The sequence below is a fragment of the Cydia pomonella genome, chromosome 1, assembly GCF_033807575.1.
Source record: "Cydia pomonella isolate Wapato2018A chromosome 1, ilCydPomo1, whole genome shotgun sequence".
Taxonomy (NCBI): domain Eukaryota; kingdom Metazoa; phylum Arthropoda; class Insecta; order Lepidoptera; family Tortricidae; genus Cydia; species Cydia pomonella.
This window is the reverse complement of record NC_084703.1, coordinates 10,545,088-10,573,080: the sequence shown is the minus strand read 5'-3', so window position 1 is coordinate 10,573,080 and position 27,993 is coordinate 10,545,088. Positions and strand designations below refer to the sequence as shown.

The following is a 27,993-nucleotide window of genomic DNA, read 5'->3' as shown; positions in this document are numbered from 1 at the left end:
AAACAAAAATATTGAAGAGTTCAATTAACAAAATATTTTATTTTTAATGGTGTAAAAATGTGACATGGCAGAATGATACTCATCTCCATTGCCAAAGATCCTTTAAAAAAAAATTACTTGACAGTTGTGCCGTGCCGCAGGTACGGCTGAAAAATCAAAAAAATGTATTAGAAAATGGCAATGGTGCCGGCTTTGCAGACGTGGAACATCCACGTAGCGAGTCCTTAATTTTTCTGATTCAGGACATGGGTTAGAATTTAAATTATTCACAGATCTTCGTGCTATTGCAGCGCAAAGTAGTTATCCCCTTGACATATTAACTCACCTTTTCCAGCATATCTTAAAATGAAAATTTTGTAAAATTTAATTCATAATGAGGAGTCCTGGACCTGACACACAAATTGAAGTGACTGAGGGCGATCAGCCAACAGACGTTAAAAAATGGAATCCCACAATAGACACATCTATTTATATAAATGATCAGAGTCAGTCAATATCTCATAGAAAAATTATAAGGGTAAGAAGAAAATACTTATTTTTGCATATATGTGTACATTACCACCATTAGGAAAGAGAACAAATGATTTTTATTCTTATTTTTTTTATTTCTATTCATTTGGTGTATAAAATAAAGTGATCATGTACTGTAATAGATGGTGCTTGCCAGTCTATCCTCAATGAAGATCAAAGCAATCTGTTATAAACAAAAACAAAATCAATACTCATTGGCACTGTCCTCGGTGTAAACACTTGCCTTGAAACAACTGTGTTTCTAACATTTAATTGGTGACTTAATTGGTGTAATTTAAGTTCAATCTTACTCTTAGTATTTTAAACATAGCTAAAACAAAAGATAATATGCTGCATCCATTTGAAGACAGGCATTCAAGAACAGCAGTAGTGTTGTGTTTATCTTTTAAAGTTTATTTGTCATGTGTTGGAAAACAGTTAACAGAATTTTTATAACAGAGGCAAGTAGCAAGAAATTGTCAAAAAACTGAATGAACTAAATACATTAAATCTTACTACATAAATGTGACAAAATCTTGGTGTATTCCCATTTGTACCTGCTCCATGTGACTACTGCCATACATGAGGTGGGGATAAATGGGAATGATTTATATGAATGCACCTATTCCCATCTGTGCCAGGCAGGGCATCATTATTCTTTTCTGTTTTTGTATACAAAAGTAGAATACTGATGTCAAAGGTTTTCACTGTCTTTCAAAGACTTTGTGATACACAACTCCTAATTTGGTTACAGAGATGGAACCGCTTGTCTCGTCTACAGAGATCCATTGTGTATGCAGTAATAGTTATAGCTGCAACAGTGGGGGTTCTCTTCTATACTGCTAGGGAAACCAAACCTGAGGAAAAATCTAATATTAACCAGCTTCCTGTGGTAAGTCCATGTTAACTATCACATCACCTGAAGAAACCTTTGTGAACACAGCTAGACCCCTACATCTCTACAATAATGTCAGCTTTTTGACATTCTAATCTGTAACATGATTCTTCTTTGTGTGAAGGGATCTAATTCATAAAACTAAATTTTTGTCTGCCAATGCTTTATAACTTGCATGTAGCACATTGTTGAGCACAAGGAACACCGTCTCAAGTGTATTGTTGTTTGGGGGAGTGGACTCGCAGAATGTATCTCAGAAGATACATGATTCTATTAGAAACCATGTTATATGGTTTAAGAATCAAAGTGCATCTGCCATCAAGTTACAAATATCCCAAGTATATTAAAATTAATTCATTACCATGTTAAAATTTCTGATTAAGAAAGTCTGAGTGCCGAAAATTGCCTATCAATTGAAAACACCAAAACGCCACCACACAAAGCACATAAAGCAGTTTCTGTTTAACACAACGGTTGGTAGAGAATGCAGGCATTAAGTCCACAATTTATACATTTTTATAATATGTAATAAAGTTATTTCACATCTACTTATATAAGTTTGGATGGACAGTATACCAAGCTCAGTTAAACCTTTTTTCTGAAATGAAAACATTTGGCATATTTATTTTATGTAGTTGTATGTAAGTATACTTAAAAAATAGGCAATTCATTTACATGTTTCATACTGGAAACAGAAATTTTTTCAAGTGTTTTCATTGGAAAAGTTAAAAATGTTGGTCTTAGAATGTTAAAACCCGGGATGAGACCTGTGACCACCCTTTCCTCCTTTCCCTTGCAAAGGGCTTTCAACAGATGTCCATTCCCAGTAAAAGACAAACTGGTTTAACTGATAACCTAATTGATTAACTATTGGCACTGTGAACTGTAGACCTTGTAAACCCCCAATGCTTTTAACAAATTTCCATATTTTTTGCACCTTATAAAAATAATAATTTATTCAACTTTTTAGTTTAATTTTAAGGGGACCCAAAATTTAATTCTGTATCTCTGTGACTGCTCCCATGATTTATAAATATCAATCGATGAGTGCATAGTTTAATGATAATGATCCATTTAGGAGTCAGTTATCACATAGTACCAGTTAGTATTGGAATATGACCTTATCATGCAGTAGCATCATAAATATTATATTTCAGTTTAACATGTGTTCCTACTTCAATATTTACTCTTATCTCTTCACGGAAAACCGATCATTATTTAAAAATAAATTTATTTTTGTCTTGAGGAAAACTGATCTGCCTGCAGCATCGCGCGCGCGTATATTGTATCCCTCTTCCTAGAGAGTAGAATTCGAAATATATAGTGTATGTAGAAAGTGCATGGCTTTTTATTAATTTACTTTTTTTTAATAATATGAATTTTAATTATGGATAGATGCTTATTGGGTGGAATAAGCTTTAGCACTTTTCCACCAATCAAGGAATATCCTTAGTATTATACAGACATAGAAGTTTTTGTGGCAAAATAAAGTGATTGACAAAATCAAATATCGACATGCCTATTATCCATGTTATCTTAGCGTTATAGATATTTATAACATTATATATAGAGATAGCTACCGAGAAATACACAACATGTTCGATATCTTCTTTGACATACGCATTGGTAGTTTTCTTATTTATGACACTGTATTCTAGAGTTAACATTTTTATTCATATAAGTAAGTACTAAATATATGTAATCATGAAATTATGGTCCAGTTTGGAATTGATTTGCATTCTTGAAATTTCTTGGTAATTACATACATTACAGCAAGTATAAGTTACATCTTTTAATTATTAATCTATGACTGACTTATTGATATTATCAAATATGTTAAACATATTTGTCAATGTTTCATTTTCTCTAACACTCGTTATTGACACAAAAACTTCTATGTCTGATTATTAATAAAACAAAACAATTGTTTTTATTTATTTATACCTACAGAAGGCCCTAGTGTATTTATGTAGTAACTATGGCATTATGATTATTATGAATGAATTGTGAAAAATGTATAGGGTCAGACCAAACTAATTCTGCATGGCATTTGTAATGACAACGTGTGGTAATGTCATCAAAGTTGGTGCAGAGTTAACTAAGACAGACTCTGCATGTTTTTGATGTCTCCTTGGCAATATTATGCGCCTAATGATACACCTACTACAGAAAATACAACTGGAAAATTGTGTCATATCCTAAAATAGACCACTCATAGTCCCATTCTGCAGTTAAGCAACATCGTATCCATGTTCTAATATTAGCTTAACTGTCTGTGTTACTTTAGGAACCAGTGAAGAATTTGTCTCTAGTCAACGAGCCAGTCGCGGAACCAGTATTATCCAACAACAAACCTGCCTTTGAAATCGAACAGAATGAGAGACCAGTGTTTACTGGTGAGTCATTTGTATGTTTAATGTTTGAAATGGCGTTCGAATAAAATAAAAATAAAACTTTTCATACGACGGTGGCAAACAAGCGTACGGCCCCGCTGATGGTTAGCAGACACCGCATCCTATAGACGCTTGTAACTACAGTACTGTCACAAGAGATTTGCACTATTAACAGATCCTTTTTAAAATTATAATTATTCTTGAATTTTCTGTATATATAACAGTTTAAAAAATCAAATGTACAGATGGAGCTTATACCTTTGAACAATGTAAATTCAACTTTATTATAAAGGTGTTTGGTATAAAAGCGAATGCACTTATTTTTTATTAATCAGTCTCAATCCCGTGCTTCATTTCTTACTATTCCAGGTCCCACAAACGCGAAACAGTATGCAGTGGTGGAGAGCTTCAGGCACGCGTGGAAGGGTTACAAGACACACGCCTGGGGCCACGACAACTTGAAGCCGTTGTCCGGGATGCCTTCCGATTGGTTCTCGCTGGGGCTGACCATCGTAGACGCTTTGGACACTGCATTTATTATGGGACTGACCGAAGGTAGGCATTTCACGCTGTATATTAAGGGGCAAAAGATTCAATGATTGTATGAGATATGCAAAGTAATAAGACTTGTCATATTCAAAGCATTTTTTCTTAGACCTTTACACATTTAATACAATTAATGAGTCTTTGGTAATACTGATATCAAGTCCTTGCTACACATTATATCACATGTTTTCATAAGTTTTATAACTGATACGTGGGAGCAACATTAGAGGCTTGCATTTACCATGTTGTAATATTTAAAACTTAACTTGATTTTGTTAAGTAAAATAGATTTCACTTTTTGCATTCTAACACTACTGTCAAAGTAAAAGAGAGAGTAAAATGGCCCTTTCCTGGAAAAGATCATAACACACGAGCTGATTCTTTTTAGAGATTCTGGATCTCTGTGGTTACTTATACATGCAGACATTGTCTATTGCATCTGTCTTTTTGCATTGAAAAATATCTATGTTCACGGAGTATATGAATTTATTCCGTGAAGTTCTGGTAAAATATCAGCTCGTGTGTGGTCTGCCCAATGCTGCTCTTCAAATATTTCACTGCGCTGTGCTCTAACCATTCCTTTTTAGATACAATATTTGTAATTTCTACTTCATGTATTGTAAAAAAATCTGCTATTGCGAATTCCTACTGGTCACGTGCGAAATTCGTGGTGGTGGGAAGCTAAAAGCGATGAAATTTTTCGCATTAAGTATTGTGTAAGTACCTATCGTAACTGTGAAGTAACTAATGCATACCCAGGAGTTTTGGTGCGTAAACGATTTGAAAAAGACTAGAGCAGTATCTAAGGTTGGTATTCCATCTGTCCAATATCAAGATATTCTTACACATTTTGCTTAGTGAGAAAGTGAGACACAATGCACATAGGACAAAGAAATTGGACAGCTGGAATAGAGACGTGAAAATATATTTTTAGAACGTTGGTTTGTAAAGATGTTTGTGAACTCTCCGTCTCTCATACACATGTAACGTTATAACGCTTTGTAAAATATGGATAATTAAATTCATAAAAAATATAAACCGACTACAAAATATAAACCCATTACGAACATTTTTCTGTTAAGAGTATTTCCGCAATTATTTCGTAGATAAGCAAAATTGGTTTATGCCCAATAGCTGCCTGGCTAGTTATCAAATCAAGGTTTTTATGGTATGTTGTATGAATGTTATTTGCCAGTAGGTAATATGTACTTGTATTTTATATAAACATTGTTAAAATTAAGTGTTTGAGATAACAGATGATACGAATTACTTTGAATGTTTGCCTGTGTAGTAGGTACCAATGATTGATATTTAATCATTTTTAGGGTTCCGTAGCCAAATGGCATAAAACGGAACCCTTATAGTTTCGCCATGTCCGTCTGTCTGTCTGTCTGTCTGTCTGTCTGTCTGTCTGTCTGTCTGTCTGTCTGTCTGTCTGTCTGTCTGTCTGTCTGTCTGTCTGTCTGTCTGTCTGTCTGTCTGTCTGTCTGTCTGTCTGTCTGTCTGTCTGTCTGTCTGTCTGTCTGTCTGTCTGTCTGTCTGTCTGTCTGTCTGTCTGTCTGTCTGTCTGTCTGTCTGTCTGTCTGTCTGTCTGTCTGTCTGTCTGTCTGTCTGTCTGTCTGTCTGTCTGTCTGTCTGTCTGTCTGTCTGTCTGTCTGTCTGTCTGTCTGTCTGTCTGTCTGTCTGTCTGTCTGTCTGTCTGTCTGTCTGTCTGTCTGTCTGTCTGTCTGTCTGTCTGTCTGTCTGTCTGTCTGTCTGTCTGTCTGTCTGTCTGTCTGTCTGTCTGTCTGTCTGTCTGTCTGTCTGTCTGTCTGTCTGTCTGTCTGTCTGTCTGTCTGTCTGTCTGTCTGTCTGTCTGTCTGTCTGTCTGTCTGTCTGTCTGTCTGTCTGTCTGTCTGTCTGTCTGTCTGTCTGTCTGTCTGTCTGTCTGTCTGTCTGTCTGTCTGTCTGTCTGTCTGTCTGTCTGTCTGTCTGTCTGTCTGTCTGTCTGTCTGTCTGTCTGTCTGTCTGTCTGTCTGTCTGTCTGTCTGTCTGTCTGTCTGTCTGTCTGTCTGTCTGTCTGTCTGTCTGTCTGTCTGTCTGTCTGTCTGTCTGTCTGTCTGTCTGTCTGTCTGTCTGTCTGTCTGTCTGTCTGTCTGTCTGTCTGTCTGTCTGTCTGTCTGTCTGTCTGTCTGTCTGTCTGTCTGTCTGTCTGTCTGTCTGTCTGTCTGTCTGTCTGTCTGTCTGTCTGTCTGTCTGTCCGAGGCTTTGCTCCGTGGTCGTTAGTGCTAGAAAGCTAAAATTTGGCATGGATATATAAATCAATAAAGCCGACAAAGTCGTACAATAAAATCTAATTTTTTTTTTAGGGTACCTCCCCTACACGTAAAGTGGGGGTGAATTTTTTTTTTCGCTTCAACCCTAGAGTGTGGGGTATCGTTGAAAAGGTCTTTCAAAACTAACAGGGGTTCTCAAGAAACATTTTTTGATAAAGTGAATATATTCGGAGATAATCGCTCCGAAAAAAAAAAATGTGTCCCCCCCCCTCTAACTTTTGAACCATAGGTCCAAAAAATATGAAAAAAATCGTGGAAGTAGGGCTTAAGAAAGACATTAAACGAAAACTATAGCGGACATGATCAGTTTAGCTGTTTTTGAGTTATCGCAAAAAGTTTTCCCTTCATAGTAAAAAGACTTACTTTAATTACGTACTGATTATGCAAATTTGCCTATTTGTTATATTAACTATTAACTCGGGTGAAAGGTACCATTTACTACACTTTAAGCTCCAGTTTAGCTTATTGTGACGGAAGAGTAACTACGGAACCCTACACTGAGCGTGGCCCGACATGCTCTTGGCCGGTTATTAATTATCCTTTATATGGCTAAATAAATGAAAACTTTGTCAATTAGTATTTTATTACGCTTTAATGAATATTAGATCATATGCGACGGTCTATAAACATATTTGCTTAATTATAAACAAACAACACAACAAAATTTTAACATATACTCGAAAAAAAAATGGGAGATTTATCCGAACCTTCATTGTTATCAACAAATATATGGATATTTATATATACATTAAAAATTACACGTGACATGATCAACCAAGAAGATTACCGTTCCGGGATGGTTTACAGACTCAGATAATAAAGGCCAAGGGGGTCAAGAAGTTGCAAGAATATTAGCAGAGGCATTTCACAGAACTTGATAACAAAAAGTGTTGATAAACAAGGAAAAAGTAGACATACATCGTAATAACTTAACCTTTTGAACGCCAAGAACACCTAAAGGCGTCTTTACTAGTCGTGCCCATAGCGCCAAGGACAACTATATGTATTGTGACGGACGCTATCAAAGTAACCTTCACAGTTTCAAGTAAGGTTAAGTACTTTACAAGCGAAAAAGTCTATCACCCACTTTACATTAGCTCGTTTGCGCCCGGGCGCTTAACTTTTGAGTGATGTTTGAGTTTATGACATAAAGCGTAAAAATCAGATTGATTTTTAAGTCGTGAACAGTAACTGTCATAATAATTTTACTTTTTATATCAATGTGATGCCAATGACGTAGTAAATGTGAAAAGGTTTCACAGTGGGTATGGCATTAAGTTGTTCGCTAATGCAACTGGTCATTGACTGCTCATTCACCCGTGTACGTTTTGTTCAGAATTCGACGAGGGCCGCGAATGGATCAGCAAAGAGCTCGTGTTCACGAGGAACAAAGACGTGAACTTCTTCGAGGTGACGATCAGGGTCCTGGGCGGGCTGCTCACCAACTACCACTACACGCAGGACGAGATGTTCTTGAAGAAAGCGGTAAGTGCAGTCGGCATTTAAAGTAGCTGATCACCCGCGTAGTTAACGTGCCAATCGTTAACGCACGGAGCGTAGCGTAGTCATATCTCTATATATAACTCTTCCATATTAGAGGGTCTGTGACAGTTGACTTTCGTTTGCTACGGAGTTTTAACGATTGCCATGTTGGATACGCGGGCTGACTATCCGTCAAAAGCGTCTGCCGTTTTCTAATAGCTGAACAAAAAAGAGATATTTTTCCATATGTACAATAATGGCATGTTGAAATGTTGTTTTACGTTTTACTATCATGCCTTAGTTAGAAGGCCCATAGTGGAAATGATATTCCTACCACAAAAATGCATGTTGCGTAAATTTAAATAAGTACCATACAATTAGGATTTCAAGAGTTGTTTTTTTCCCTGGACGACTAACCGTAATCGTGGCAACGAGTGACAGTCAAAAGTTGATTCACCCATAAACAAATACAAAAAAATACCATAAGCATAATTTGTAACAAATAGCAACCCAAGCAACATTCCAAAATAAATAACAGGCTAAAAGTCTCTGCTTGATTTATAAATTGTAAATTAATAGGTGTATTGAAAAAGGTAGGAATCAAAACGAGCGTTTAAAAAGGGGAATCGGAACGAGATCCGTGATGAGCAATGTGTCAGTCATTTATTTTTCAGGAGGACCTAGGCGACCGTCTGATGGCAGCGTTCAACTCGCCTTCGGGCATCCCGTACTCAGACGTGAATCTGGGGACGCGCACCGCGCACGCGCCCGAGTGGTCCCACTACAGCACCACGGCCGAGGTCACCACCGTGCAGCTCGAGTTCCGCGAGCTGTCGCGCGCCTCCAACAACCCGGCGTTCGAGGCGAGTGCCACGCGATATCAGTATAGAGCCGCGATCGTCTAATGGCGCGCAAGTTGTCTCTCTACACCTGCCACGCTTGAGATATGCAAAGACAGTTTTTTTCTTTCATTAACAATAACAACAATCGACAGACTTATACCATCAAATTGAAATTGATGTATTGCTTTTAGTGCTCAAATCGTAAACTATGTGTTTTTTTTTAATGTACCTATTTCAAATGCATAGATAAAATAATTCATATTTTAGGGAAATATAAATTTTGGCCGGGGGAAACACGAAATCGGGAGTCGTGGAAATTAAGGGGAGGGACCTTTGCCCGGCAGTGGGACACTCAAATCGGCTAAGGAAAAAAATGTTTGCCCGCGCGGCGACAACATTATAAACGAGTTGCTATTAATTCCTACCTGGTCATATGTAATTTTATTAATGCACTCGCTAGTTAAGTTTAAGTACAATTTTATCACTGCGTTCACTAGTTAAGTAGATATATACTTAAATTTGTATTATATGTATAAGTGCACATTTCTCGTGCAAGCGAATTACTGCTAGCGTTTTTGAGAAATAAATATCTTTAAACCGTAATTTAATGTAACAAAATGTAATATTATCGTAACATCTCCAGGACGCAGCGGCAGCGGTGTCGGAGAAGATCCACCAGCTGCCTAAGAAACACGGTCTGGTGCCCATCTTCATCAACCCCAACACGGGCCAGTTCCTGCCCCACGCCACGATCACGCTCGGAGCGCGCGGCGACAGCTACTACGAGTACCTGCTCAAGCAGTGGCTGCACACCGGCAAGACCATCAATTAGTAAGTCCTAGGCACATGGCATACTGCATTCGATTCGCACGTGCGTGCAGGATGTCGCTATAATACGCGCATAGCGTTGTCTCGCTCAAACTTAGGAGCGACGTGCGAAGTAGGAGGCCTACCGCGAAAACCGAAATTCGCTAATTGCGGGGATTTTTCTCTTTTACTCTCTCTAAGACGTCATTAGAGTGACAGAGAAAAATGCCCGCAATTGACGAACTTCGAATTCCGCGGTAGGCCCCCAGATGTAACGTGCCATGCGCCTTACATACCCGGAACTCACTGACTTCTACTTGCGACCGAGTTGACTGATCTACTAAAATCTGCTTGACGTTAGGCAACTGCGCTCTCGGATCAAATTATGGTTAGTTGTAACACAATATGGACAATAAAAAAATGTTTAGGGTACACGAAAATTAAAATGGTCTGGTACATAATACCATTACAATTTGTTTTATATATGAAGAGAAAGGACAATCATAGCATTTATTGTGTTTTTAGGTTTAAAGGCCACCTCCTTAAAACACTTACAACGAACAATCTTTTTTTAGGATTAAGTCGTTGCTTTGGAATTTAAGCTGGTTGAAAACCTTATTCATTCCAATTAAGATCTAGAGATCTAAAGGTCAATTGGGTCCTTGATGAGATGACTCAGTCTAATGTGCTCGTAACGATCAATTTCGTTTTTCCTTCGTTTTACTTTATTATGATCAAATATTACCAGCTTAAGGCAGTAGTGTATAAAAATATGCATCCACCAAAGATAAATATTGATAGTGCTCTGGTTCGCATTGGTGGTTATTTTTCGGGCACCATCTTCGCTAACTACGTCATCTTTTATGGTCGTTCACCGTACGATTAATAACAAAATGCATTTCCAACTCAATAAAAAAAAGTCTGCGAATTATGCTCCACAACACTCCTTTCAGATTGTTGCCTACATTTATTGTGGCTGAATCCGATTAATATGTATAAGCCGTATTAGTATTACAAACCAATAAAGTCGACGCAGAGACACCACAAGCTCTTTCGTCGCTTCTAACTCTGGCGTGTGTACACATGGAGTATGTGAAGTACACATGGTGTATGGAGTTACAGAAGTATGGTAGAGCAGGCAGAAGGAGCGAAGCTATTCTTTTATATGTCATAGACAAGTCTTCTTCTTCCTCGCATTGTCCCGGCATTTTTGCCACGGCCCATGGGAGCCTGGGGTCCGCTTGACAACTAATCCCAAGATTTGGCGTAGGCACTAGTTTTTACGAAAGCGACTGCCATCTGACCTTCCAACTCAGAGGGTAAACTAGGCCTTGTTGGGATTAGTCCGGTTTCCTCACGATGCTTTCCTTCACCGAAAAGCGACTGGTAAATATCAAATGATATTTCGTACACAAGTTCCGAAAAACTCATTGGCACGAGCCGGGGTTTGAACCCGCGACCTCCGGATTGCAAGTCGCACGCTCTTACCGCTAGGCCACCAGCGCTTCCTATGTCAGAGACAGCAGACTATGTCATAGACAAGTACGTTTACAAATACGAGTCCTTGCCCTATGACTGTCTTTTGCACCAAACATTTTATATTCCGGTCTTTTCAACTTTGATCTCGCAGTTTTTTGTTTATGTTTTTAGATAGAGTAAAAATCTATTTGTGTTTTCAGTTTGCTGGACGACTATCTGACCGCGATTGAGGGTGTACGAGAATTTCTAGCGAGGCGATCGATGCCTAACAAGTACTTATTCATTGGGGAGTTACTGGCCGGTTCCGAGGTGAGGTGTTCGTTATTATCTAATATAAAATAAAGTTTTGAACAAAATAACCCTAATATATATTAAAATACTTAGAGAGCCAACATTTTACCATTTCATTGTCATTTTTACTTATGTTAATTTTAGACTTGGCGAAATTTTGCATGAAGATTATTTAACTAGCGACCCGCCCCGGCTTCGCGCGGGTAGAACCTTAACAAATTATACACCTAAACCTTCCTCAAGAATCTCTGTATTGATAGGTGGAAACCACATGAAAATCCGTTCAGTAATTTTTTTGTTTCTCGCGAACATACAGGCGCGGCAGGGGACTTTCGTTTTAAAAGGTGGAGTGATTATAAACATGTAGTTCATTTATTATTACATTAACACACTTGCATTAACATTAATTAGGTTTTTTTTTTTTAAATCCATCGTATTTAAGATACGAAATATTTAAGACATCACTAATCGCTCGTCACGGAAGATTCTTTGAAGTATTGGTGAAAATCATAATTTATCCGATCCGGTGTTGATCCATGACTGAACGTTCCAGGCCTTCAACCCCAAGATGGACCATCTGACCTGCTTCCTGCCGGGCACGCTGGCGCTGGGCCACGCCAACGGGCTGCCCGACTGGCACATGACCATGGCCGAGGAGCTCATGACCACGTGCTACCTCACGTACAAGGCGCACCCCACGTTCCTCGCGCCGGAGATCACGCATTTCAACTTGGTGAGTACATGGTCTCATACAACTTGCTTGCATTAAGACGGTAGTGGACGACTGTCTATACTGACATAGTCCCCATTTTCGTCCCTGGATACTAACTTTATGAAAAATATTTTTATGCAATTTATTGTATAGTTAGCTAAATGAAGGGGTCGTTTGACTTTTTTGAGTTTCTGATTATTTTAAGAGTTACGAGCGAAAAACAAGTCCCATGCAAATTTTTAGGCTTGTATAAATATATTCTATAATTTTTATATCCAGAGAAGAAAGTAAATAACACCTGTGTCGTTTACCTCTATCTTCATGTATTATATGTGTTTCCATGTACATTTTTTCAGAGGTTGTGCAATAAAGAGGATTTGTATTGTATTTTATTGTAAATAACATATTGTCAATTGTCGTTACGCATATTGTTGTCTAAATAAATAGATAAACTTGTAGAAGTTTACACAATCAGTACCCCTAGTGTAAATAAATTCGATTTCGAAACGTGACGTACGCGTTTGCGTTTAGTCTCATTTTGTATTGGATTTAGAAAGAGCACGCCAAGCGGGACGTTTTGGAAACTCAAAATCCTATACAAAATGAGACTTAACGCAAACGCGTTCGTCACGTTATGATGTCGATCAAATTTACACTAGGGGTACTGAACAATATATGGATAAAAACGATAAGGCGAAGGCCTGTTGGCTTTATTATTAGAAGCAGTACTATAGGTACTAGTAATGCAGAAACAAAAACAGTAACTATTCCATGTTTTAAAATAAAACAAGGCAATAGGTCTAAGGTCAAATTCTGATTATATAACAGCGCGCAAGGCAAGCGAGCAAAGCGAGCACGGCCCGGTGTCTGCCGGCGAAACACACAGCAAAAATATAATCTAAATTGTTTTTTTTTTTCTTATTTAATGCATGTTAATTATAAGATGTAATGTTTTGAAAAGATGTGTCCGAGTTTCTTGCCGGTCCATATTGGGATACCCTCCTCCAATTGAGGTGGGATTCAAATCTTTTCGGGTCAGAGTGTGTAGAGAGTGTTCGGGTGTAGAGTGAGAGCCGGTGTAGCTTTATTTGACGAATAATAAACTATCTTTATCTTTATACTTTTATAAAATTAGATAGGTCTTATCTCTGGGAAAACGCGCATTTTTGACTTTTCAAATATTTTCAGAGCAAAGCTCGTTCTTCCAGATATTAGTTATAAAATGTATATATTGTGCAGGCGAGCGCCACGTCAGACATGTACACGAAGACAGCGGACGCGCACAGCCTGCTGCGGCCCGAGTTCATAGAGAGCCTGTTCTACATGTACCAGATCACCGGCAACACTACCTACCAGGACTGGGGCTGGCAGATTTACCAGGCAAGTCTACACGATACGAGTAACACGGGTGTGTTATCGTGTGCTGCATGATCGGGTTTAGGCCAGTGGCACTTTACAGATGTTTTCATGTGAATTTAGTTCCTGAGAATACGGACACGCAAGTACGTACCTATGGGAGAGTGCTCACTGAGTACGAATAGTTGTTGGTATTATTAAAGGCCTTCGTACAGTTGTAGCAGCTAAATAGTTCTCCCGTCTGTAAACAAACTTGATTGTGGGGGGGGGGGGGGGAGGTATGGATTGTTCACCATTAACTGCGAGTCGAACGCATAGACAAAACTAGATCGCCACTAACCGTTCGTCAATCCGTTAAAATAATTCCTATTTTGTACGTCCATAGCAAATTTTTAAGATGAGATTAAAATTATTTAATTGATCTTCAAACTTCCAACACGTGAGCTGACATACTGCGCTATATGTTATTATTATCATATACTTTTTTTGTTATTAAGTTAGCTTCATGTTTACAAACACATATCTACTAAAATAAGAAAATTAACCTATAATAGGTTAGCTTTCATTTCACACCAAATAAACTATTTAAATTTTTTGTTAACTAGCCAGAAATGACGGTACGTTACTAACGCATTTTTCCTTTTTCCAGGGCTTGGAAAAGTATGCTAAGGTGCCCAACGGTTACACGTCTCTAGCCAACGTGAAGACTGAGAAGCCGGTGCAACGCGACATGATGGAGTCGTTCTTCCTCTCCGAAACGCTCAAGTACCTCTACCTCTTGTTTAGCGACGACAGATACCTTATAGACTTGACCAAATACGTTTTCAACTCCGAAGCTCATCCCCTACCTATACACAAGTCATAGAATGACTTACATACTGATTTATCTTTCACGGAAATTATGTGACCACTCTTAGGGTCAGTTGCATCAACCAATGTTAAAACGGACTGATCAACGTCACGCATCAGAGATCGATGAATCTTCCCATATAATACAATTAAACGGATGCTTACGGTGATAGACGGTTTGATGCAACCGACCCTTAAACCCTTATGGACAATTAGCACAGACTACACTAAGCCACATTATGTGTACAAAGAGCACGAGGTCACTACACATCGGTGCATTTTTACTTGTAAAGTGCTACGATTCGAGCATGGGCCCATTTTCTCGAACGTATTAGTCCACGAACTATCAAATCGTATGGGTTACTATGGCAACACTAATAATATTAGTCTAATACCATTTGACAAATAGGCCCAGCACAACTGACTTGTATTCTACACCATTTTATAGTATAACAACACAGTTACACCTCTAAAGCTTATGTTTTATACATTTTTTTTCACGAGTAGTGATCGTAATTGTGCATCTGAAATAAGCGGCGCCTTATGTATAGTAACCTCGATTGTCTCATGTGTTCTGTCTAGACTTGTGGTTGAGGTAGTCTGCGACATTTAGCAAGTAAGCGCGGTAAAGCACTATCGCATGGAGATCTATATCGAAGAGGAGAGTACTTCTTCGTTGTTGACTAACCTGACTGTATTCCCACGTGTAAGCGACGCGGTCCTTAATACCATTCAAATGCTGCCATTTATAGAAGCCTTCATGTACAGTCAAGTGCAAAAATATAAATCGAAAGAATCGTCTCATAAATATGGTACTGTGCTCTTATTACACTGGAATAAGATCCTATGGGACATATTTTTGAGTAAGATGTGTACACCCCTATTTTTACACTTGACAGTACAGCTGATCGCCTAGTGTCCTGCCTAATCTTTAGTGTTGATAGCCGAGCTTTTTTTTTTCCATGAAGTCTGTTCGTACAATTCTATCGAACATGTCTATGGCAAAACGTGGCAGACTATTCCGTGATCGTTGCAAATTTGCCATACCATATGATAAAAATATTAGTGCTATTAATGTCGTTATTACTCTATATGTACATCTAGTGAATTTAAAATTTGCCAATTGTCCTTTTACCAGCGACTTCAAAACTGTCGCAGGACATGTGAAACTAAGTGTTCGACATTTACTCCATCCCTATAATACTACTGAATTAGGGTACTTACATGGTTATAAATGTATTATATACATTTGTGTACTTGTAAACAGGACTAGGATAATTTTTATAATAAGTACATTTAATGCACGTAAAACAATATCTTAGGTAAGCTCGCCAGTGAGATAACTCTTTATTATAATATAATCTTACAGGTTTTAAATTAGCTTTGTTTTTAAACACGTTTGTTATGTTCAAAATATTTGTAAGGTAACACCTTTTTGCGCGCTTAATAATTTAATATTTTCAAGTACTGTTCTAAATTGTATGGTTGTCTTTTGGTACACCGAAATACAGCATTGTAAGAATAGACCACGTACGTTTTGTATACATATAAAACTGACGCACCCTTAAATTTTTAGAATCGGGTACATATTTGAACCATACTTTTTCACCTGTTTATATAGTTTGTAACAATTGCCTTCTTTCTTGATATGCAAGTGAGATTAAGTTGAATGAAAGTACGTTGAAACGTATGGTTTGACGTATCACCATGTAAACATTTTTTTTTCGATTGCGGGACCAATCGTTTCATATGGCAACGTAATTTTTTCATGTAATCTAAAATGGACTCAGAGAAAATTACACAATACGATCGAATTTGTACAATTAGACCTTGTTTATGAGATGTTATTATTATTATTTTAGTTAGTTTAATTGGTTTTCTGTTGTAACATATTTTTATGAAATTTTATAATGAGTTGTAATAGTTATTAAAATTGTAGACATTTGTAATTTTTATATGTAATTACCCATATTAACGGTACACGCTGATAGCCCGGAGTTCGATAATCGAAGAATAACGCTCTGCACGTAACTTAATGATAATAGAATAATACTTTTTTCTAATAATTTAATTTTATATTTTCCGTTCATTTATGCGGATGATAACTATCGTTTAATATATTTGTATCATATTTTTTACCAAAAAGCAAGGCATAACACTTAATTTACTCTTAAGTTGTTTTTTATTTTATTTAAATCTGCCACTGTCCATGGCGTGTAAAGATGTATTTCTATGTGTATAGTCTTTCAGTAAATTGAATGTAAATATTATTTTTACTATGCATTCCTGTTTTATAAATATTTAGTTACCAAAAAACTAGTTAGGCAAAACATACTGATATAATGGATAAGATAAATGTAATAAATGACGTATCTACGTTTTTCAACAGTTTATTTCTGTTAGTACTTACGAGTTACTATATTAGCTATTATTTTATTTACAGTAATTGAACGTATACTGTTCGCTATTCTTCCTGGCGTCACCATGAATACCTATTACCTATTGCCGAGGAATTATTTTTAGATCGCACGTTCCTCAGTTAGTCTCATTCGGTATTCAGGCAGTCAAATTTCGTGAGGAATAAGTCCTATGTTCCCCTCTGGTATAGATGCGTTTTTTAACAAATGTGTTCTAATAAGAAATTGAGGAAACACGAAAATGAAGAAACTTGTATTTTCCATAAGGCTTATTACATTAGTTAAACTACAAAAATGCTAATATACCACTACGAATCGCACACTACATAAATGAAATTAATGTACGTATGTATTATATGCACTAGAAATTAATTACAGACATATTTCGCATGTAGGGATTCCAGACTTATTAATTTATTCATTCCCTTGTGAATACCTATCCTTTGGTTTAAAGTGACTCGCATATATAATAACACTTTTTTTAATCCTAGAGGAACTTATATACTTACGTATAACCAATGCCTCGAGCTTTGGGTGCCAATAAGGCCAATCATAGATAATTTGCTTTAAAAGTACTGATGACGATTGACTTTATCCCCTTTAAGATAAATTACTATTTAATAACTACATAGAAATGTAATCTAAGTACTGTAGATGCAGAAAATTGTACGAAAAATACTGGTACAAAAACAGTACAATACTTGCCTATCTTGGTATTTTGAAAGTATTTCTTCATTACAGTTTCAGAATACTTGTGAGTAACATATACATATATTATCTTCTTTTATGTATATGACAATAATTGTTTAAACGATTGTTTTTAAATACTGGGATGCTGCAATATGGATAGCAAATTAAATGCAGGTTCGTCGCATTCGCGCGCGTCGTAGGTGTTTTATAGCAATGTCTTGTATACAGTAAAGTAAGAATAATACTTAGAATGTATTTATGACTAGCCATTACATATTGCTATTGTTATACATCAAGGCCCCCAGACGGGCTAGCACATGATTAGTGCCACAGTATCTCGCGGCGAGGTAGACTACCCGTCCCACTTTAATTAACACAGAAAAAGAAAGTCTATCTCGCCGCGAGATACTGTCGCGCCAATCATGTGCTAGGCCCACAGGAGCGATATTTGACTTTGCTTTTTGACAGCTTGTGACATCGCGGCCGTAGATATTCGTCAAAATAAATCCATGACCTGATGTAATACAATAGAAAACCTTGTCAGTGCGCTGTTGATTTGCTACATTTAAGGCGGGATTGCAGTAGTGTGCGGCACAAGCATTTGTGTACTGAATGTGCTTGTGCCTAGTGATGTGCCTTGGGAATTTTCCCGCAACAAAGAATATTCCCATGGGAAATTCCCCGTTCCCGGGAGTAGTATTTCTCAAACAGGAGAACATTGAAACGTAGATTAAGTGAATTATAATTGTAATGTTAGCTAACTATAACGACAAATAACTGCGTTTAGTAAAATAGAGTGGTCAAAAATATCGATATCTTGATAATGCAATGCAAAAGATTTCACAAGAACCCGTCCTAAATACTAAGTTTCTTGGTAAAAAGCTTACGGATCTTTACTGTTCTAATTAGTAGGTACATACGTACTGTACCTAACTTATTTTGACCCAGATTAAACTGTGATGATTTGTATAGTTTTTAAAGACGTATTATTGAAAAAATATTTTAGTTTTGGCCGGGGAATAATTCCCTTTTACTACGGGAAAATACCCAGGAAGAATGGGAATTTTCCCGGTAGGTAGTACAGGGAATTCACTTTAGCAAATGGGATACGGTTTTTAAAAAAGTTCAAGATGCTAAGTGTTGACTAAATTTCAGATAATAAAATAGTATATCTACTTATGCACAATTTCAAAATTCCCCTAAATGGGTAAAACTCCTGGGAATACACTTACATAGGGAAAATTTTCGGGAATGGCATATCACTACTCGTGCCGCAAACTGGCGGAATTTCGCCTTTAGAAATTTAGCAATTTTTTTTCTATGTACAGTCACGTCTTAAAATATCGGTACGAAAAATGAAGTGAAGTAAAATATACATATTTTACTTCATCGTGACGATGTTTTCATACGTGACTCAAAGAGCATAATTATAATCATTACGTTTTACGTGACTGTATATAACAGCCACCTGCAAAATGTCACGTTTAACGTCGAATACCGCTGCCGCTGCAATTATGTACGTTTGAAAAATTTGTCAGACTCATTTCCCTAACTAATTTCTAAGGTATAGTCCCAATCCGAAAAAAGCATTAAACTTGGCAAGCATGTAGGTAGCTTAAATTGCTTGTGCTGTTTTTTTTTCTTGCCTACAGAATCTAGTCATGCATGTTAAGTTGTATGCCTTCTTCAGGCGGGGAATACACTTTGCAACAACCTTTTTATTACCTTGTGTATGCACGATGAACCAGATCCGATGTAATCTGTAGGTCTAAATGTCGATAGACCCATAAACAATTTTTGTTACTGGCTGTTTTAACTAAGTAATAAAGAGTAAAACCACTATCGCATATTTTTATTTATTTATACTAAAATATTTTTTACACTTCATCAGGTAAACAGTTTATTTACTGGCAGTACAAAAGGGTGTACATACTTACTCAAAACATATATCAACTACAATTCATCCTTTTTTTGTACAAAAGAAGACTACTAATCTTATGCACATTCACATTAGGCTCATAGTTTGTGACTCGCAGCAAATATTCATTGATGTTGTGTTTGATGTCTAAAGGCGGGACTCCACCACTGAGCTGCACAAGCATATTCAGCACAAAAATGCTTGTGCAAATTTGTGGTGGTTCAATTTGACAGCTACAACTAGGGTTACCTATACGATTTTTTTAGACCAGGGATCGGCAAACGTTTGAAGGGAAGACCACAGCAGAAATTAGAGTTTTAGGATCGTACAGTCATAAATCTTGATTTTAGTGGTCTAAGCTTACTAATAATATTTTGGGTGTTGGATAGATCTGAAGTTGCAACTAAGAGCTGGATGCAGCTCGCGAGCCTCGGGTTGCCGACCCCAGATTACACATGTAATACAATCGATGAATCTTTGCTTATAGCAAGCGACAATCAGTCAACATGAAACTATGTACAGTCAGCATCAAAAGTAGCAGATCAAACAACGCTTCAAAAGTATCTACCATTCAGTAACAGCTAAACAAAAAGTGATGGTTATATATGTAGAACAATTAAAACTGTAAAATATATACTTTTGAACGTGAATGTTAGAGGTTTATCTACATTTAATAAAATTATCCGGAATATCAGATACTTTTTTTTGGTGTGTTGTTTCATCTGCTATTTTTGATGCTAACTGTACACCGCCACAGTTAGCACTTATCTGACTGTGCTTCTAATGTAAGCCTTATGTAAATGTGCTTGACGGGAGTCTTCTGTATCAAATGGTCCACATTTAAACTAACAATTATTGTATAAACTATATAAAGCTCACAGAGGCGTTTACAGTCTGGTAAACTCATGATAGAAGCATCTAATCAAGTAATAGATTTACACCATTGTACCCTGTGAATCCAATACACTAACTATGATACAGTACAGTGTATTGGATTCATATAGCACCATTACCCATTAGGACCCAAAAATAGCTCCATACAATAGTGTCCACAGGTAATTCCATCTTGTTTACTTAATAACCTTAAGTATAATATAAAGATCTCATGAGAAGTCAAAACATGAATTTATAAAAAGTAGATCTCTGATTAGTTATTATCACAAGTGTTTAGGAATATTGTTTCTTGAATGGCTTATTTTAAACTAATATATTTATGCATGAACTAAAACTAAGAGCAGCCTTACAAATTGTGCAAGCAAATATACCATTACATTCAATATTCAATGACAATTGCAAACACTGGCATTCCTATTGACTCCAGGCCTTTACAAATATACCTACCTCTAAAATGTATAGCAGCTTACATAAGAACACAATCACAGCATTGCAGAGTATAATATAGACACTTAATGCCACAGCTGTCTTCTTCACGTGTGGAGGTAGTTGAGCGAGCTTTGTGCGGAGGTGGAGGCCGGAGGTACACACTGTCCGGTTCAGAGGTGTCTGGCAATTTATGTCTTACGGGTTCCTCATTGCTTAAATAGTCTTTATCACCATCAGTGTCTTCATTGTCCTTTGTATCACCAGCTGCCTCCTGTAAAACAAAGTTTCATTAATGAACATTCCATAACATCAGCAGCTAAAGTTGCCCTTTGCTTGTTGTCAATGCTTCCTGCCATTCCATTTTATCCAGATGTTATTTAAAAAAACTGCTTTCTGATATATCGTTTTTTTACATTGAAATGACGGGTCTCAAAATGATGGCTTAGAAGTGGGCAAATCTCCATAACAGGGCACTGTCAATCCATTAACCCTCACTAAAATTACGTCATGTGAATCCCATGATGTTAGGTCTCTCAATAATCTGCCCTGTTTAAGTCAGCCTATTGTGACAGACGTGCGAATACGGAACCCTACACTGAGCGAAGCCTGGCACACACTTGATCGGGTTTTTATTTCTGACCCGTTTATTTCGAAAACCCAAACTAAGAATTCTTATAAGTAGATTGCTATTGCAAGTATCACAACAATACAAGAAATGCAATTTTAATTATGTGCTAGCCCAGCTATGCAAATCGCTCAAGCAAAACTGGGACTAGAACCCACAACAACCAGGTGGAAAGATGTAAGACATAACCACATCACTTCCCAATGTCAGGTAATTTCGAAATAAACTGATTTTCAGAATTATCCAAACTACAGAAGGGATATCTGACGCCCGAATACACCAGTACAGTACAGTACTTAATAATCACATGTATAGTCATTAAGTGAGTTGATTACTGAATGAATAGAACATTACAGACATTACAGTTGAATAGTGGATGACAAGGACAAAATTACTCACTTTAGTTTCATCATTGTCTTGTCTTATTAGATGCTGTTTCTCATCTAAGTTGGGAGTTGTAATATTCGCTGCCACCGCCGTTTCTGTAGCAGCTATTGCGGCTGTAGGTAACTTGCGATCCGGGCTAACTAATAGGCCCGACTCATCATCAGTCTTCTTGTGAGTTGTGTCATGAGAATCACCAGACATGCTATAAAAAACGAAAACTGTATTTGACAGAGGCCAATACGACACGAATATACAGTGCTGCCGAAGTTTCTTGTTGCATTCAGTGCGATCGTATTACATACTGATGACACGCGTACCGTTTCTAAGAAAAATGTAAACAAACTTGTATGCACTAGCTTGTTGGTTTTATGAAATACCTTACTAATGCAGATTCAATTCGTTCCCCAGACAATCGACGCCATGTGTTTATGATTGTTTCAAAATTGCTACTTTCTTGTTCTTGCATTGTCGTAAAATTCAAACCAAAAAGTTTGCAAGCTGTTTTGTAAACAAAGTAGTCAGCAATTTTTAATCTTACAGAGCGAGGTGAACTATTTAAAACAATATTATTTTCGATTATTTATATCACTTTTCATTACATAAAATTTAGTTTTATTTCAGAGTCGAAAAACAAAAATACGACACAATACAAATGCACTCTTACTATGCAATTTCATTATACTGTTACGACCAAGACTGTTACTGAGTTTACTCACACTGTTGTATTTTTATGATGGCAGTGTTGGCACTCCCGTTCCGGGAGAGTTCGAATCAAAGAGTAAAGTAAGTATAGTGAGATCAAGCACACTCGGCAACGATTTTGACAACACCGACTGTGCAAATGTTATTTTAAACGTCAAACTTCTATATAACATTTAAAATAACACTTGCATAGTCTGTCCTGTTTAAATCGCTGGCGAGTTAGCTTGGTCTGACTCCATTCCAGCTTCATCTCTATTTTTTGGGTGCTAGTATTAACGTAAAGGGCCCTCCACACTCGTGCGCGAAGTGAGGCGCGAAGCCGCGAACGCGAGTGTAGAGGGCCCTCGCGTCGATTTCGCAGATTGTTCACGCCTTCGCGCCTTATTCCCCGTTTTTTGTTGGTATTAGGCCCGCGTCAAAGGAGACGCGAAGCGCGAACTTGCAAGACTCCACACTCGCGATCGCTTCGCGCCGCGATTCACTCACGAGTCGGTTAATCTGTAAACTGTCATAACCTTCTATGGCGGCTACTTGGTTATTGGGTGCGAACTTGATCAACCAAAAATCAATTTGATAGTTCCCAGTTTGAATCAGTGCCTTGCCGCAAACTAAATCCGATCAACTGACGCTTCGGCGCCATCTTGCCGCGAACCAAACTGCGAAATCGCCGTGAAGTTGTGCGAGTGTAGAGTCTACGTCAACGTCGCGGTATGTTCGCTCCATGAAGTCGCGCCGCGATTAACGCGCATAGTCTGTAGGGCTATGATGGTCGGCTCTTTATCATTTGTCACCATGCCTGTCACATTCTAACAAGTATGTAAGCGCGGAAGTGACGGGCATAGCAACAAGTGATAAAAATGGAACCATGCTGCCAACGCTGGAGGGGGCTTAAGCTTAAGACAAAGATATGTTTGAAATAAGACAGTCCCTCAAAGAGTAAAGTAGGTGTCCAGTGTAAGGATGTAAGTGTCCAGCTGTCAGGCTGTCAGCTCTAAATAATAGTTCAAAATCTCTCCGGTCGCGCTAGGATGGCACTAGGACATGACATAAACTTAGAGATGGAATGGGGGGGGGAGGGGCAACAAATAACGCGACCAAATTATATAGGATGTTTTTAGTATGTTGTCAGGAATGTTAAAACGTGTTTTTAATTTTATCGCATTGCGTATGTCCTTTCCCTGTCACGCACGCGTATAGCATATCTATATAAAATACTAGGTCTATGACATCAGCATATTCTGTCTCGCTCTTACTGAAGAGGGAAGTATCCCACGTGATTGTCCATACAAAACATATACAAAAGGGGAAAATCAAAGTGATTTAGATAATGGAAAACGTTTTCTCCCGGAAAATGGGGTTTCATAGAAAAAAAATTACCGTTACTTCATTAGATTCAAAAAGCTATTCTTCCCTCTTAAACCTGCGTCCGTAGTTCCGTACTTACCGGACGTACGACGGACAACCTTCTACACGATCGATCAGGCCTCGGACCAGACCTCGGTCGGGATCCGGTAGGTCGGTCTGATATAGTCTATCAAGCCATTTCCGTCAGCAAAAAAAACCGGCAAAATAAAAAAATGTTGGCGCAAAGGATAATTGTCCCATAAAAATTTTTTAAATTTCGCGCCTTTTGCTATCGACAAAGTGGCTTTATCGGCTATATATATTGCAAGCATAAGCTTTCATACCCTGGCAAACCAACTTTATCAGTAGAAAAAGTCACAAAAAAAAGGGTGTTTAATCTTACATTTTTCAAATGGGCCACCCTTTTCTTCAAAGCTGGCTTTTCAGAGTATGTATATATATTATGTAGTTCCTTGGAATAGTTCATGTGTATGTTTAATTTTAACTTTAATGGAACTATACCGGTAATATTCGGCTAATTTAAAAAATTTAGGCGCGAAAGGGTATCGTCCCATATAAATTTGAATTTGTCGCCTTTATCTGCTGACATACTTGTGTGACTGAAGATTTCGACTTTGTAACCATAGTTATGCAACAGTCGCCCATGGCAGTGGCTTGGCATGGCTCATCGTTAGCCACTGTGTACTGGGGTCTTAAGCATTCAGGCAATTGGTAAAATTTGTGATGGATGTATGCCCGCTGGGCTTGAGTCTACATGGAAGTGCACATTGTAGTCTATCACGAGAGAAGGGCGCGAAATTTAAAATAAGCTTAAATAAGGGCAAAGAAATTGGACAGGTGTAATGCCATCTTAAAGTTCAATTTTCACTCATAAAATAAGTAAAAGATTGGACTCATAAGATTGGACAGGGAGTTCCGGTGACTTTTTGTAAAAATAAAACAATAGGTATATTAATATATAGGTATGAAGTTAGTGTGATGCCCGAATCAGTATCGTTAAATGATATTGGAGTGCTGATAATTTAATTATGTAGATTATGGCACTTTTATTTAAATTACATACTTCCAGTCCTCAGCCCGGGCAGTCTGCCGAACTCCCCCCTATAAACGTTATGGAATTTCTTTACTTATGTAGATAGGTACTAGTTTTATCAGTTCAGTTCATTAGAACCCAGAACCCAGTTAGATCCTGTAAATAAATTATCTAGTTTATAATCTGTGCCTGTATCTACTCACAGTTTGTAAAAAGAGGGCGATCTCTCGCGTCGTCGATCGTCATTATTGTAGTTGAGCACAATGTCCTTCTTCTTGTTGCGTTTGCCGGTTGGAATCCAGATAATGCCAAAGGTCGTAGATTTTCCACTTTTAGGTGTTCCGTATACGTTATACGAAGAAGAAGACGGGTAGCTTTTTGGTGACGACGGGATGAGAGGCTTTGATTTACTCGGTGAGAAATCGAATGATTTCGATGTTTTAGGGCTAGCGCTTTTCGATATCGATGTTCCACTGCTCTTACTTATAGGACTTAAGGAGCTTTTAGTAGTAGAACTAAGACTTTTAGCGGTGGAACTTCCAGTTTTACTTGAAGAGCCCATTACATTTCCCTTGCTTGACGTGACTCCGCTCTTCCCACCACCAAGCCCACTTTTGCCGATGGAACCTAGCCCGCTCTTGCTGGAGCCGGCACCCGGCTTCTTCATTATTGGCGCCAGATTGATACTGGAATAAAAAATAATACTACTAATCTTTACGTGGATAGGTACTTTGTTCATTTGCTGCGTAGCTACGTTTCTAGCGCTACGTTGTAGCCTCTGTAGCATAGTTTTCCCGGTATTAACGAAAATACTTCTTAGAAGTAGGTATGACAAAGTGTTCTGTTTAAAAACAAGATGAGAGGTAAAAAAAATCAATATGATTAGCTATTTCATCCATTAGTTATATAACACGAGGAATCAAATATTTTCTTGCTATTCAAATATTATTAGATGATATGATATGGCTAACTTTCAAAGAAAAAAGGCTGAAATTAAATAAGTATTACAAATAGTTACGAATTAATTGATAAACTGCGTATTGAAAATAACCCTTTGATTCGCATGATGGATATTTGTAGTAAGTACAGGTAGGTACCTAACTAGGTATATATAAAGAAGCCTCTCTAACCCAACCTATATGTTACTCGTATCATAGTATGCAGGTGTTCATTAAAAGTTAACGTTGTAATTGTTCTTAATTATTTGATATCACTCTACAGAACCATTAAATTATGTAGGCAAGTGTTTATTATCAAATCTAATTTAAGAAATGCAATATACTTTGTTTCAAAGTTGACGTCATGGACATAGGCATTTAAGTGCATACAGACTGCAGGTAGGCACTCAAGCAAAGGCATAACCGGTTGAGCTGTTGTTATATATTCTTTTAGATATTACATTCGCCAGGCAAGATTTCGTCATCAATGTTTTAGAGGCCTCACGTAATTTTATAACTGTACATCTTAATCGCTTCTAATTTTGGCCAAAGACAGAGAGCCAACTATTGTCCAAAAGTAGAGACCAATGCATTATAAATTTTAGCTATTTTATTTATTTAATTAGTAAAATTCGGTGTATATTATTGATGAGACATTTAGGCAATGCTTAAGGTAGAGGTCAGTTAACGGCTTAACGGTTACAGAGCGAAGAATTAGTTTATTAACTCGTATGGATGTATAACATTTATCCGTTAACTGACAAGGTTACTCAAGATATATTTACATGTGCAATTGCTCTCCTTAAGATATGAGATAATTTGCAACAGTTAAGTAAAGGATGTAAACAGTATGACCCCTTTATCCTCAGAAATTTAAACTTACTAATTTATACATTACTTACTTTATGTGACCTCGAGATTTTAATCCGTGTTAGTCCAAATCACATGTGTCACATTGTACAAGTTTTAAAACGGCGTTTTCTCCTCTGCTAGTCCTCGACACGTAGCGTGCGTGCGTGTATTCGACCGCCTGTATACTGGGGCCTACGCCGTCTACACACATCGGAGAGCACGAATAAAACACAACACTACTCCGACGCAGCCCAACAACTTTCGCCACAACATTAAGTGGAGGTGCCGTCGTTTTCGTTTATAGGTACACTGGTCACCGTTTGATGCAGGATTTTTTCATTTCACACCTACTTAATTTCTTTTGTTTCGTATCCAACAAGAAAAACACCTGTTCAAGCAGATGGATGTAGATGTAATACTCTAAAACTTGCATTCTTACTTCGATCTTTCATAACCTTATAATTTTCCATTATTTCCTGACTTCCCAGGACTCTCGAAAAAAAATCTAGGTACACAAATCCAGTTTTGGAGAGCTTCACTACTCTAAAATGCGTAGAGCTAATTGTTCACTCATATAATGACGTTGAACAATAATGATTAATTAATTAAACTGTAATTAAAAAAAGTAGTTTCATTAGGGACACTTATATTTACGCCCGACGAGCAAACCACCGAAGAGCAGAGATCTTAAGAGAACAGTAGTATCAAGATTGTTTGTATTCTTCATTGTAGGTAGATACAAAATATGCTATGTTATGTAGCGCTCAATTGAATAGAATTTAGCATCCACTTCACTGGCAGCCACTTAAAAGGCCAATTTGCGTTAACTACCTGGGTACCATTCGTTAAATTAACGCTAACATACAAAACACAAACAACTTTAGCGAATTACGTTGAGTATCCTATACGCCGTAGCGCCAATGGAGAATTACTAGTTGAAACATTGACGATGTTTTTTCTACATCTGAATAGGTATAAAATCAAATAGAAACATGGTAGAAACCTAACTTACTACATATGTATATTCGAGGTTTTCCCGAGGGGTACAGTATGGGGTTCTTCCAAAAAGGAGTGTACAGGTTTTTAAAGGGTCGGCAACGCGCATGTAATATCTCTGGTGTTGCAGGCATCCGCTACGGTGACTGCTTACCATCAGGCGGGCCGTATACTAGTTTACCACCTAGTTTATCAAAGTGACGTAAGTAAAATCGCAAGGAAAATATACTCAAGTGTCTTATCTCATAATATAATTATTTACGCTACTCG

General features: G+C 37.5%; 2 protein-coding genes across 3 annotated transcripts; one reads left to right on the top strand and one right to left on the bottom strand.

Moving 5' to 3' along the window:
• The first annotated feature begins 7 nt into the window (after positions 1–7).
• LOC133534435 (endoplasmic reticulum mannosyl-oligosaccharide 1,2-alpha-mannosidase) lies at positions 8–19,424 on the top strand. 2 transcript variants are annotated; one of them, XM_061873565.1, is made up of 12 exons: positions 8–249; positions 335–517; positions 1,265–1,402; positions 3,693–3,801; positions 4,168–4,353; positions 7,996–8,144; positions 8,816–9,004; positions 9,627–9,814; positions 11,470–11,578; positions 12,114–12,293; positions 13,512–13,652; positions 14,278–19,424. In XM_061873565.1, the coding sequence occupies exons 2-12, from the start codon at positions 374–376 to the stop codon at positions 14,491–14,493; spliced, it is 1,749 nt and encodes a 582-aa protein (XP_061729549.1). In that variant the 5' UTR covers positions 8–249; positions 335–373; the 3' UTR covers positions 14,494–19,424. The 2 variants fall into 2 exon arrangements, with proteins under 2 accessions (XP_061729549.1, XP_061729539.1); XM_061873555.1 differs by having other exon boundaries at positions 9–517.
• LOC133534474 (protein PIP82-like) lies at positions 19,425–26,937 on the bottom strand. The gene is made up of 4 exons (XM_061873627.1): positions 26,778–26,937; positions 25,141–25,623; positions 21,850–22,039; positions 19,425–21,096 (listed from the first exon to the last, which is right to left on the bottom strand). Exons 2-4 carry the CDS (start codon positions 25,602–25,604, stop codon positions 20,863–20,865), a joined length of 888 nt encoding a protein of 295 aa, XP_061729611.1. The 5' UTR covers positions 25,605–25,623; positions 26,778–26,937; the 3' UTR covers positions 19,425–20,862.
• Positions 26,938–27,993: the final 1,056 nt, after the last annotated feature.

Bases quoted from the DNA above. Each gene is read 5' to 3' on its own strand.
- LOC133534435 (XM_061873565.1), top strand. From the start codon at position 374: ATGAGGAGTCCTGGACCTGACACACAAATTGAAGTGACTGAGGGCGAT. The intron at 8,145-8,815 runs GTAAGTGCAGTC...TTTATTTTTCAG, and splicing joins AGATGTTCTTGAAGAAAGCG to GAGGACCTAGGCGACCGTCT. The intron at 13,653-14,277 runs GCAAGTCTACAC...TCCTTTTTCCAG, and splicing joins GGGGCTGGCAGATTTACCAG to GGCTTGGAAAAGTATGCTAA.
- LOC133534474 (XM_061873627.1), bottom strand. From the start codon at position 25,604: ATGAAGAAGCCGGGTGCCGGCTCCAGCAAGAGCGGGCTAGGTTCCATC. The intron at 22,040-25,140 runs GTGAGTAGATAC...CGTTTTTTATAG, and splicing joins TCGCCCTCTTTTTACAAACT to CATGTCTGGTGATTCTCATG. The intron at 21,097-21,849 runs GTGAGTAATTTT...TTTGTTTTACAG, and splicing joins AAGACAATGATGAAACTAAA to GAGGCAGCTGGTGATACAAA.